Raw genomic sequence first — 13943 nt, 5'->3', positions numbered from 1 at the left:
ACATTTAGCACACATATCCTCAGGAAAAAAAATGCAATAATTAGTTTTAAACAAGGAAAAGGGATTAGGTCCTTGCAGGAAGGCCAGAATGGTGAAAGAGAAAAGTAAATGCCACTCTGAAAACCACCCAGTGTCAGCCCCCAAAGCCAGTCCTTAGGATAGAAATGGAATCATCCTTAGAATTTGGGATTCTGGCCAATTTCGCTTTGGTCCAAATTACATAGAAAATTAAAGGAAAGAAAAAACCCTTAATCAAATGATCTAGATGGAGGATCAGTGGTCTTGTGGGTGGTCCTTTGCTTAGTGGTTGGTCTTCTGGAATGGGGAGGTCTGGGGGGCATCTGGGTGCAGGATGAGAAGGGATGGTGGGAGGTGAGCCAGAGAGGAGAGTCACCATGGAAAATGGTCCCCTGTCTCTGCAAAGTCTTAGTTTTATGACGCCTGAACGAGATCATTCAGACTATCGCTCCTTCTTTAGATATTTATGCATGCCCCCTATGGGCAAGCACTAAGGGGCAAGGTCTTGTGATTACTGTGACAATTGCTTCAATTGTCCAATAATGATAGCCACTAATGATCAATCACCCCCTAGGTGCCAGTGCTCCATGCTAGAAACGCTTGCCATGAATGATCTCATTTCATCCTTACAGTCACTTGTAAGATCAGTGCTGGCAGCATCTTCAATCTCATTTTATGAATGAAGAACTTGAGCACAGAGTTGGGTTAACTGGCACAGGGTCAGAAAGCTTACAAGGTGCAGGGCTAGGCTTTGAACCCTAGGCCTCTGGTCTGTGTCATGAGGTTTAACCCTACTCTTTCTGCCTCGACTTGACTTCCTTTGGCTCTGGAAATCAAAAGAGCCCAAATGTCTTCAAGAACACTCAGAAATCTTTTTCTCCTGCCTCTGAGACCTCAGTCCTGCCTTTTTACCATCCCTTACCCAACCCCACCGCCAGGAGAAGCCTGTTTAACTGCCTACTTCTGCCATATGGAGTCAGGAAATACTTTTTATTTTTCTTCCATGGATACACATTTTTTAACTGACAAATTAAAATTGTGTCTATTTGTTTGTGTATAAAATGTAGTTTTGAAATATGTATAGATTGTGGAATGGCTAAATCAAGCTATTTAATGTAGCTTTATTAAAAAGCATGACGATAATTCCTTTGGTGCATTAGTGAGTTTCCTGAATTGTATGCCTGCCTCTGAGGACTCCAGAGGCCCTGATGACCTCACTTGACCATTTCTATGGAAGCACATTTTTAGATAATTTTTAAAAATTGTTTTAATTGCGGCAAAATACACAAAGCACAAAATGTACTATCTTAACCATGTTTTAATATACTGGTCAGTAGTGTTAGATACATTCACATTGTTGTATAACTAACCTCCAAACGCTTTTCATCTTGAAAAACTGAAACTCTGCCATTAAATGACAACTCCTCATTTCCCCCATCCCACAGCCCCTGAAAACCACTCCTTTCCTTTCTGTCCCTATACATCTGACTGCTCTAGGTACCTCATATAACTGGAATCATATAGTATTTATCTTTTTGTGACTGGCTATTTCACTTAGCTTAATGCCCTCAAAGTCCATCCATGTTGTAGCATATGTCAGAATTTTCTTCCTTTTTAAGGCTGAATAATATTCCATTTTATGTATATGCCACACTTGGTCTATTCATCCGTTGAAGCAACCTGAGTTACTTCCACCTTTTGGCTATTGTGAAGGATGATGTTATAGGTGTCTTAGTCTGTTTGGGCTGCTGCAACAGAATACCATAGACTGAGTGGCTTATAAGCAACAGAAATTTATTTCTCGTAGTTCTGGGGCTGGGAAGTCCAAGATCAAGACACTGGCAGATTTGGTATGTGGCAAGAACCCACTGCATAGCTGACCACCTCTTTGCTGTGTCTTTATGTGGTGGAAGGGCAGAGGGAGTTGGAAGGGCACTAACCCCATTCCTGAGGACTCTGTTCCCATGAACTAATCACCTCCCAAAGCCCCCACCACCAAATACCATCACATTGGAGGTGAGGTTTCATCATATGCATTTGGAGAGAGCACAAACATTTGGTCTATAGCATTAGGTGTACAGATATCTCTTTGAGTCACTGCTTTCAATTATTTTGGGTTTATACCAAGAAGTGGAATTGCTGGCTCGTAGGTTAAGTCCATGTTTACTGTTTTCCATAGTGACTGTGCCATTTCACACTCCCATCAGCAGTGTACAAGAGTACAAGTGGAGATGTGTTTTTAGCTGTAGTTGCACTAATCTCCTCTCCTTTATTTTGGAGCACAGGTCAGTCCATCGTGGGCTGTAAGGCCATTCTCATCGATGATCAGGTCTTTGTGGTGGTAGCCCAGCTCTTCGGCGGCTCTCACATTTACAAATACGACGAGAGCTGGACCAAATTTGTCAAATTCCAAGACATAGAGGTCTCTCGCATTTCCAAGCCCAACGACATCGAGCTGTTTCAGATCGACGACGAGACGTTCTTTGTCATCGCCGACAGCTCGAAGGCTGGTCTGTCCACAGTTTACAAATGGAACAGCAAAGGATTCTATTCTTACCAGTCACTGCATGAGTGGTTCAGAGACACGGATGCAGAGTTTGTTGATATCGATGGAAAATCGCATCTCATCCTGTCCAGCCGCTCCCAGGTCCCCATCATCCTCCAGTGGAATAAAAGCTCTAAGAAGTTTGTCCCCCATGGTGACATCCCCAACATGGAGGACGTACTGGCTGTGAAGAGCTTCCGAATGCACAATACCCTGTACCTTTCCCTCACCCGCTTCATCGGGGACTCCCGGGTCATGAGGTGGAACAGTAAGCAGTTCGTGGAGATCCAAGCTCTTCCATCCCGGGGGGCCATGACCCTGCAGCCCTTTTCTTTTAAAGATAATCACTACCTGGCCCTGGGGAGTGACTATACATTCTCTCAGATATACCAGTGGGATAAAGAGAAGCAGCTATTCAAAAAGTTTAAGGAGATTTATGTGCAGGCGCCTCGTTCCTTCACAGCTGTCTCCACCGACAGGAGAGATTTCTTCTTTGCATCCAGTTTCAAAGGGAAAACAAAGATTTTTGAACATATCATTGTTGACTTAAGTTTGTGAAGGTGTGGTGGGTGAAATCAAAAGATGTGTAGCATTAGCTCTCACAAGAGAGGACCAAGAAAAATCAACACACAAATCAAAGCCAGGCTCAGAGCCCTGAAATTAAAAAGCACTGACATAGTTAGACGTTTTCAAACTTTTAGAACTCACATTTTAATCAGGGATTGCATTTATTGGCTAACTGCATGACATGCCCCTTCTACCATTTTAAAGAGCATCTTAAAGCCTGTAATTTCTGAGAAAAGAGTACAGCATTTACTCTTACCATCTAGAAATGTAATATGCCTTTTTTTTCCCCTTTTTAATGAGGAAGAAGAAAATTGGATAAGATGGGACAGCTCTTATAATGAAATAAAAAAACAAACTTTGAGCCCCTCTCATTCCACTTTAGCAATCTTTTTGGTAAGAACTCTTAAAGCCAAAAGTCAGCTGAAAAGATTTGCTGATTATTAGTTTAAAAATCTTGTAACACTCAGCAGTGCTATTTTGAGTCATCCCAGTTTCCTAAAAGTAATGCCCAGTCTTCCTGAATCCTCCTTAATAGCAGAACCTTGGTGATTTTGTTGGCTCATATGAATGCTTGTCATGGATACGTTAGCAATTTAATGTTTGACATTGCTTCCTCTGCCACAAAGACAATATTCCGGTGACACATGTCTAGACCCAGCACAGGCGGCAGGCCCAGCAGCGACTCAAAGGAGTTTCTCCCTCTTTCTTATGGTTCAAAGCTGACCCTGTGGTGGCCAGAGCAGTAATGCTTGTTTGATGCTCTTCATGGCTCATCTGCTTCTCGGAACCCACCCGTTGAGTTTGTGGGTAACCAGCAGACAGGCCAAACACTGAATGGTGCTTTTCATTTCGTCCTTTAGAGGGATGAAACAGTTATTTCCGTCTGATGAGCATTTGGTAGAATTTTTGAAGTGAGATTTTACGAAGGCAAAGAGGACTTTACACAGATCTTGACGTGCTTTGAAACCTAGAGGTGGTCCTTTGATTGGTGCGTGTCCTTGCCCTCTGGACAACTGAATATTTCAAGTAATCGAATACCAACTTCCCTGCCGGCCCACCTGCCTTCCGCCCCGCTTGTGTAACAGTCCCGTTTTGTTGAGTTGCTGCTATTGCAGCTGCCAGTGAAGCTCACACCAAATCACAACCCAAGATACTCAGATAGGAAGACTCCCTCTCCCAGTACTTTCCCAAAGGAACCCCGCCTCCCGCCCCGCCCTGGGACGCACATGCTCACAGGGCCCACGTGTTGGCCGTGGAATCAGCCTGTGCAGGCTGGGGATCTCAGGCTGATCAGTAGGGGCCAGCTTTGGAGCCAGCCAAGCTGAATCCCACACTCCAGGTCTGTGCTCAAGAAACCAGATGGTGTATTTCCAAATGGGCCTCTCTGGTATGGGCAATAGGGAAGCTCCTGGGGTTCGGTTATGTGGAAGATTCTTAGTGGATGTTCCACCTGGTTAGCTGGTTCTCTTCAGAGAATATAAAGTGAATGCCTTTAGGGGTAGCTCTGAGAGAGAAATCCAACAACTTCATTCCTAGCCATGAAAGTAGCACGATCATATTGTACTGTATTGTTATTGTAAAATGATTATTTGCCATGTCATGAGTAGGTAGATGTTTTGCCACAAATATGAATGTGTTTGTTGTTTCCTGACTTTAAGCAATGAAGACTGAGACAATAAATAGCACTCAGAGAATGAAGCATTGATGTTACATCAGCACTCTTGGATAACATTCTGGGACTGTAGGCTGAGGCTTCCAGCCTCAGAAACCACGGATTTTAGTGAACGAACTCACCCACACATAGTAGTGTTGTCACTTGAAACTTCTACAAATACCAAGCGAACGGGAAAAAAGTGGTTTGTTTTCATTTTCAAGTGCAAATTACTTTTCTTCTGCATTTTTTTTTTTTTTTTTTTTTTTTTTGCCTTCTTGGTTTATTTGAACAGGCTACAAATGCCCAGGTTCCCCCATTAGAGGCTGAAAGGGGAAGAGCTCTGCCGTTCCTGCAGCCCTAAAGATGGCAAGCTATTCTTTCTGTTGCATGGAACCCCTCAGACAAACTGAGCAGAAAAATGGGTATTTGGCAAACTGTAGGAGATATTTAGACAGTCCCAGCATCTATGCCAGATCAAAGTAATGTTCCCAATTCCAGCCACCTGTAGGGATGGCAAGGTGGCATCTTTTCACAGTGTTGCCACTGCAGAGAGGTATCACGTTCCCAGCTGTACCTCTGAGGGTGAATTAGCGACTGAGCCCCCTGCACTCACTATTCTGATCACATTGCCAGATTCTGGGAAACCAGGAAACACAGGACGCCGGGTTTAGGATGGGGAGAGCTGTTGAGTCCGGATGGGGAATTAGGGGGTGAAAGAATGATCTAAACAGGTGATGGATGGGGTGTGAGAAGTGGGTGACCCACTCAACTGCAATTGGGTTTTCCTTTTTTATAATTTTATTTTATACAAGACTAAAGCCTGCAATCTACAGAGCGCCTATGCTGTGGACGGAGATATTTATTCTGGCCAACTTACTAAAGGAGCATAGATGTTCTTGGCACAGGGTGGCGAACGCTTTGCTTCATTAATCTTACTGCTTCATCCCAAGAATCCCTGAAGTTTTAAACAATTCCTGCAAGAAGCATTCTTCCAGTAATAATGTAAAACACAAAACCAACCAAGCAACAGCAAAAATGCAAAGCAGAGACATATGTGGACTGTCCCCAGTGGAGATCAGCTTGAAGCGGGGGGCAGATCTTTCTTCTACTTTCCCTCCCATCACCCATTGGGTGGTCGTCTGCTCAGCTTGTTTCTTCTTGATGAGCTCTGTGGCTAGGCTCCTGGACTGATCCCTCTGTGCAGCCATGTGGCTTTAAGGCCTTTCCTTAAAGGGGGACTTGTCCCCATACTCCATAGGATCGGGAATGAGTCTGTTACCAAGACTCTAAAAATAAATCTTAGATATGAAGAGCACTGTGTTACTGGACAGTGGATGATAAGGCCACCTTACATTTAGCAAGGCTTTATATTTTTCCAATGCATATTAGTATTCACCTCATTTGTTCATAAATAGTTCTGAAGTTTATTGCAGGGTAGGTATTATTCTAATTCCAGAGAGAAGGAAATAGACATGAAAACTATATAAATTGCCTGCCGTGGTTATCCAATGGGGACTGGCAAAGCAAGAACTCTCCCTCTGATCAGCAGACATTGTATTTTCTTTCTAAGACACCCTGCTATACTCTCCCAAAGAAAGACCTTCATTTCTAGCATGATTTTGAATTTGGCAGCACCTTGAGATAAAGTAAAAAGTGCAACAAAATATGCATAGCCAGAAGAAAAATCATACTGAATAGACACGATTCAATCAACTAATCCATTTAACAATGAACATGCAATTACATGCCCTACTCTTTTTACATGCAAGGCCCCACTCTTGAAAGTGGTTCAGAAATTTCGGATAGTTTTCTGCCGTTCTAAGGAGGATATCTAGCTGGTCTGGTTGTTTCTCCCCCTGCATAGCTATGGGAGGGATGTTGAGGTTGAGACACATCTGGTTCTTGTCACATTGTCCACCAGATAAACAAGAAGCGATCTGTGAAGGAAAAATTCAAAGCCTGAACGCACGAGTGGTGATGAATTGCTCTCGGCCATCAGCAGCCTTCAGGGAGCACACTGGAAATGGCAGAGTTGCATTTTTCTTCCCCATGGAGTGAGAGTCTGTGTATTTTTAGGAAAGAAATCAGCGTGGGATGCCGGAGGTTTGGCGGCCAGGAGTGCTCATGATGGAAATTTCTCCGGCCTGGGGTATAATGAAGGGGAGATGAAGATCTGCAGGACGGCAGTCTATTTGCATGCCACCTAAAGAAAATCTCTTAAGCTGGCTTCCCGCTTCTTCCGCAGAGGTATCAGCCTCTCCTTTGCAGCTGCGGAAGGAAGTTCTTTAATTAGGCAGTGGCCAAAGATTCTGTTCAACAGCTTCCTGGAGTGGAATACAATAATCTAGTTGTATGCAATGACGCAATGAGAAAGTGGTCCAGATTTGGGTGGCAGTGCAAGGGGAATGGCAAAGTAGGGCAGATGGCTCCGGAGGAAACTTGGGAAAGTAAAAACAAACTGGAAGAAAAGAAAAAAGGATAAGGACTTCCTTTGCCTCAGCCAGGCAAGCAGAGCATAGAATGACCAGGAAAATTAACAACGTCTCAATTAGTAATGAAGAGAACCAACTATAATGCTCATTCAAATAAGAAGTATATTGTAAAGCTACTGAGATCTAAACCAAGTCATTATTATCCTTACTATATTCCATTGCTTGTATCAAAATCTACTTTTTTTTCTAGTAGGAAACTATGCATTCGCTATCAATCCCTTTGATTATCAGGAACGTATAAGAATTGTGATAAAATAGGCCAATATGCTATTTGGTACCATTTGTATGTATTTTAAATGCATAACCTAGGTAAAATAAGAATAGTTGCTATGTGTAAAGAAGCAAGTTTTACAGTATGCAGACTACAGTGGATGTATTTTAGGCTGTATACATATTTAGTTCTTTTTGGTAAATAGGGCGTACAAACTATATGCTTCTTAATATATTCAGTAAGCCTATTAATAAAAAGTGGTTCATGCCTAATATGGTCTTGATATCTGGTCTGCTTAATATCAATATGGCCACTTGAGTCACAAATTTGCGGGGACACCCATGGGCCACCGAGGGACAGCAGTATCTTTGCAGCTCACTCTGTTTAGATGGAAGGTAACCACCACAAGGGTCTTTTGCTTCTTCTACTTGGAAACTAAAAAATCACCCAAAAGTCACTAAAAATTCACTGAAGAGCTTCATGGTTACACTATGCCTGATCTGTGGAATTATAATTCTGACAGCTTGACAAAGAACTCTAGGAATCTTTGGATATCTTCCGATTCTACAAGGTAAGGAGGAAGTGAGATTGCAAGACTTCATTGGTTAAGTTGAACCACCATGAACCCCTGAGGACAGAGTTTTTGTCTTGTTCTCTGCATGTCTGGGATCTAACCTGGCCCACAGTAGGCATGCAGTGTTTGCCATGTATATCTTCATCTAAGATCCATCTGGTTTAGTTGGACAAATGAAGGCTCAGAAACCCAAATTACATATGACTGTGTACTTACTGTACTTCCAATTGCTATGGGACTTTTGAAAATCTTCAAGAACAGAGTTCTTGCCCTCAAGAGACTTAAAATCTAGTTAAGAGGGAAAATAATAAGTGCATGATGCTACAGTCAACAATAAAGGTTTAGATAAAATTTTGCATCACAGTCCAGGCACGGTGGCTCACACTTGTGATCCCAGCAATTTGAGAAGCCAAGATGGTAGGATTGCTTGAGCCCAGGAGTTGGAGACCAGCTTGGGCCACGAAGTGATATTCCGTCTCTACAAAAAATAAAAAAGAACTGGGTGTGGTGGCATGCACCTCTAGTCCCAGCTACTTGGGAGGCTGAGGCAGGAGGATCCCTTAAGCCCAGGAGTTTGAGGCTGCAGTGAGCTCTGAGTCACTCTGAGTGACTCTGAGTCACTGCACTCCAACCTGGGTGACAGAGTGAGACTCCTATCTCTTAAAAAAAAAATGTTGTGCATCACAAAATAGTGTGTGACTAATTGTGCAATAAATGAAGCAGTTAGATGCAATCACCAAAGATCTCATCACCTTGTCTCTATTCTACTGGTTTGAAGCAGGTCACAATTTGTGTCCTCAAAGAGAAGAGATTATACAAGAATATGACTCAGGGGTGTGAGAAGTCACTTTAAGGTGTGTCCACCACAGGCGTCAACAAACAGTATGAAGGCCTACCTGCTCAGAATACACATGAACCATAAGCAACCACCCACCTGGACCCAAGGCATTCAGGTGGAATATGAGTGTGAATACAGATAATAAATTCATATGAGGAACAGTTATGTCAGATCAAGAGAAGTGCCCTTTTAACTATGTTGGAGAGAATGGCCTGGTTTCTTTTCATTGCTGTTTTACCATTAAATCATTGTTTTGTGTTTGTGGAGAAGTACAGAAAAGAACTAAATTTTTTCAAATCTGCAAGTCAGAAACTAACTAAAGCAGAGACTAATCCTAATATCCCAGTGCATTTCATCTTGGAACTAAAGTGCTCTATATAAATTGCCGAGAGCCAACCATGTACCCATTAGCAAGGCAAGTACACTTATTTTCTCTGTGTCTCAGAGAGTAAATTGAGGGCTGAGAAGAATTGGAGGCATAGTAATGTGTCACTTTCATTGATCTCCTGTCCTTGCAATTGGCTTCTGTACCCGCCTCCCAAACAGGACAACACTTTCCTAACCAGGGTCTAATTGGCACAAACGATTTTTTTTTTTCCTGACAAATTGGTAGCAAAGCTGAGAGGGAAGGCCTTGGACAAACCTTACCCTCTTGACCTCTGTTCTGGGCAGCCTCTTGCGAAATGTGAGTTTCTCCCACTCCTGCCTTTAGCCAGACAGCAAACCAAAGCAACACAGGGGAAAAGAGGCCGGCAGTCATGGAAAGGCTACCCCAGAATCTCCAGCACCTGCTGGAATCTCTCTGTGGGCCCCAAAGAGCATGCTCCTGCACACACCTCCAAGTGTCTACCCTGGAAATCCACACAAAGAGAGAAAATCCAGCTAAGTTTTCTTCCTCTTCCAAGAAACAATTGTTACCGAAGGAGAAACAAGTCTAGATCTGTGTGCCTTACCTCACACCATCCATCACCTGCAGAAATGATGCAGGGCCCTGATGAATACCTCCAGTTTTGGAGCTAAGAGATTTGAGGTGGTGCTGCCAGCCCATCAGTTCTGCCATCTCCCTGTTTGCTTTCAAGGGTAGTGTGGGCTGCAGAGCCTATGGAAGTAGGGTTGGGACCTCAGAGGAAGTGACACTCTCGATGCTTGTCCCAGGCCCCGGCTTAACTCTCTGCTCACCGTAGTGTAACTCTCTCCTCGTCTCCTGCTTTTGTTTCTCTTAAACTGTCAAAGAATTCTGGACACATTGTCACTTACAAATATTTTTATTTCTGGTTTACATCATTTTCCTGCCTCTTTGGATTATAGCATCTTGGCTTATAAATCATATGGAAATCCAAATACACTTTTTGCTTGAGTCTTTCCCATTAATTTTGACTACCTACTATGTGAACAGTGCTGTATACAAAGGTCTTAAGAAAGATACAAAAGCGTTCAAGAATCTTTTAAAATAGCGCTTTCTTGCCAGTTTGCATAGGGTGGGAATTCACAGGGCGTGTGAATGAATGTAACCTGAATAAATAATATGACCCATGTGATCCAGTCTCTCCACAGTGTAACACTTAATGAAACAGCCTCCAAACCAAATAGTCATACTATTAATCCTGATCTTTACGGTGCCCCTGAAAGAAGAGGAAAGGCTGTTCATAACCATCCAAACGCTGCCTCTGAAATCAAGTCTCCCACAAGCCTCTTGCTCTTTCACTGCCCACTTCAGTGCCAATCTCTTTCTCCACTCTTCCACAAAGCTCACCTTTACATCACCATTTCATCCACTGGCCTGCTCTCTTCCACATTTATCCACATCAGTTTTCCTGGGCAGACAATAGAGAGAAAGGAGTTCCAAATGTTCCAACATTCATGTATTATTCTTGCTATTATGAATTCAATAGGTTTTAATATTCTTCTGCTCTGCTTCTCTCTTTCTGCGCCATGTGACCTGCAGTGGTTTTGAAATATACTTGCAAATTATTTGGTGCCCCTCCCTTCAAGAGGTGGAGCCTGGTTTCCCTCCCCTGGAGTGTGAGCTTTGCTTAGGGACTTGCTTCTAAGGAGTAGAATGTGGCAAAAGTGTTGGCGTATGACGTCCCAGAATAGGTCTTGGACTGCTCACTCGGAGGGAAGCCAGCCACTATGCTGTGAACATACTCAAGCAGCCTGTTGAGAGGCCCACGTGGGAGGCATTGAGTTCTTCTGCCAACAGTCTGCACCATGGGAGTGAACCGACTTGGAGGTGGATCTGTCGGCCCCAGTCAAGCCTTCATATGATTGCAGACCTGGTCAATGTCTTGACTACAACTTCCTGAGAAACCTGGATTCCTGATCCATAGAAACTATGTGAGATGCTAAGCGCTTATTTTAAGATGCTGTGTTTTGGAGTAATTTGTTTTGCAGTAATGAGTAACTAACACATCACCATTATTAGCTTATAGGAATGAGGTTGCTGCCAAATGGGTCTATTAATGTGAGAAGGAACCAACACATCCACATACCACACTATATGTCACCACACACACACACACACACACACACACACACACAAACACTGTTTAAGAGAGAGATGTCATTTCCACAAAACACATACTGTTTAAGGGAGAGAAGTCATTTTCACAAATAATTTGTGCACCCAGGTGAGTAAACAGTTGTATTGAAATTAAAAAGAGGAAATGATCCATTTAGCTAAAAAGTCAAGGGAGATTTCTTGAAGGCATTTCAGCAGAGTCTTGACTGGGAATTGAATGTTGAAGAGGAATGCAGTCACTTAACTTCCTTAACCATGGCCAAGAAGACTTCTTAGTGACAATAAAGTCTCCTAGGCTGCGTTTGGTGGGTTGTGGCTGACCCCGAGGAAGATGACGATGCTCTGAAGACTATCCATGATACCTCAGAGACATCTCTGTCACCTCCTGGGGTTTGGGATGGCCCTGTCACAAGCCCCAATTCACTGTCTGAGTACTGCAGCCCTTAGGAAGTAGGGAACATGCCAGAATAGTGCCCTTTATGACTGATAAGGGTTACATTGGAGACCACAGCTTGTTATCTGCATGTAGATGGGTTTCCTTACACTGACCTCTGAAACACACATTTTGACATACCTGGTCACATCTTTGTAGTGTGGAGGAGCGGATGAACATTTGCGCTTGACAGGCAGACCAGAGGGAGAGGGTGAGATTGGTTTTAGTGCGTTCAGTTGCTGGTCCTAATTCACCTCGTTGCACCTATTGCATCTCGTTGGTGCTGGAGAGTGATGCCCGCAGACTTGTGCCAGGAGTACTGTGCTCCTGGGCTCCCTCCATGGGGAAGGAAGCATGAGGAGTAGGAATCAAGCCTTTTCTCTAATGTCAACTACTCAGGACAAGGCAATGCTTCTTATCCTTGAGTGGATCTGGGGAGCTCGGGCTCCCTGGTGCCCAACTCTGTTTGCAAGTTATGCACAGAGACCAGGAGAATATATTTTTAACCACTTAGAAAAGATGTTTCTGGTATGAAACAGACCAGAGAAAGGAAATTTGGCAACACAAGGGAGGATCTTTCTGCAGTGCAGGTGATGAGAAAGGACTTGATGTCATTCAGCAAAGCTCTGCTCTCTGCACACTTCCTTTTAGGTTTTTTATTTGCTATTTTATCAGTTTTTCACATTGGATAGCACAAACTATAGTGAAATATAATGTCATTCCGGGGTCCTGAAAAAGGAAGCAGGTCAACTTTACATTTCTTTCATTAACATAGAAAGTCAGGAGAATTTTCTGGTATTTCATATTTTCAGCAAAGTGGAGTATCTGCTCTACTTACTAAAAATGACACTCCACCCCCCATTTCCATCTGCATTTACGTTCTGCACATACTGCTGAAGTAGCTTTTTCTTCCTTATGTTTACTGCCAATGCATTTGCATTTTCTGTCGCAATAAATAACCTAGTAAAACCCTCCAATGGTAGGTTCTAGCCTGGCTCTTTCTAAGCATGGAATCATAGACAATGATTTATAGTCATGCTGGCCCAGAGAATGGAAAAAATTTTGTAAAGGAAAAATAAGTGATTTCAAACAAATGCTAGCTGAGCTATTAGAAAATTAAAAATGTGAAATTAACATGAAATTTTCTATGACCATCAAAGTCATGGATTAAGGTGAGAGGCAAGGCAGGAGGAAGCTCTCATTCCAGAGGCTGTGTCTGTGGGGGTCACCACTCTTTTCCCAACACGCCTAGCCCCAAAGTGTGCCTCAATTAATATTTTCTAAAAGGATGCTGATTAAATGATTGGTTGACATTTGCAGAGTGCCAGGCACCCGGCAGAGTGTTACATACATTAACTGATTTATTCTCACGACTCTTCACAAAGCAGCCACTGTCATATCCCCATTTTACAGATGTGGAAATGGAGGCACAGAGAGGTTGAGAGCTTCCCCGGGTCACACAGCTGAAGAGTGGCAAAGCCAGGAAAACAGGACCCAGAGTGGTTAGGCAACTCCCTCAAGTTTGCACAGCTAATAAGACCTGAAACGGAGAAAACAATGATCATATCTAATTCCGTAGCCCTAGCCCAGTGCCAGGTGCTATTCTAAAGGCTTTATAGCTATAATCTCAGTTGGTCCCCACAAATTCTGTGAGGCAGGTCCAATCATTATCCCCATTTTACAACTGAATCAACAGAGGCACAGAGAAGTTAAGGAACTTGTCTGGAGTCACACAGCCAGCAAGAAGAGGAGCTTGGGTTTAAACCCAGGACACTCTGGCACCAGAGGGTGTACCCTTATCCATTGGGCTACTCTCCATTTTTAATCCATAAATATGCAAAAAGCCTCAGCGTTGTAAGTGCCAAGTGCTGATCTAGATATGTTTGACTCCAGAGCCCATGTTTTGTTCTGTAATCCCATTCTAAGGCGAGCATGTAGATGTGGCAGTAGGGTGAGGGGTGAGGGAACACAAGAAGGGTGAGGGGGTCTATTTGGCTGCGTGGGTCGTATGAGAAGCTGGATAGGCCATTCTTCACGAAGGGCTCTCTAAGCCCAGCCTTTTCTTTTTCTTTTCATTTCTTTCTTTTTTC

General features: G+C 43.3%; 1 protein-coding gene across 1 annotated transcript in view; it reads left to right on the top strand.

Moving 5' to 3' along the window:
* Positions 1–7759, top strand: part of LGI2 (leucine rich repeat LGI family member 2) — a 32854-nt gene extending 25095 nt beyond the window's left edge. The window contains exon 8 of the mRNA XM_025385826.1: positions 2304–7759. Within this exon, the coding sequence (XP_025241611.1) occupies positions 2304–3121 (818 nt within the window). The 3' untranslated portion in view covers positions 3122–7759. The remainder of the gene's footprint in view (positions 1–2303) is intronic.
* Positions 7760–13943: the final 6184 nt, after the last annotated feature.

The sequence above is a fragment of the Theropithecus gelada genome, chromosome 5 (assembly GCF_003255815.1).
Source record: "Theropithecus gelada isolate Dixy chromosome 5, Tgel_1.0, whole genome shotgun sequence".
Taxonomy (NCBI): domain Eukaryota; kingdom Metazoa; phylum Chordata; class Mammalia; order Primates; family Cercopithecidae; genus Theropithecus; species Theropithecus gelada.
The sequence above is the reverse complement of the archived record's forward strand: the minus strand, read 5'-3'. Positions and strand labels throughout refer to the sequence as shown.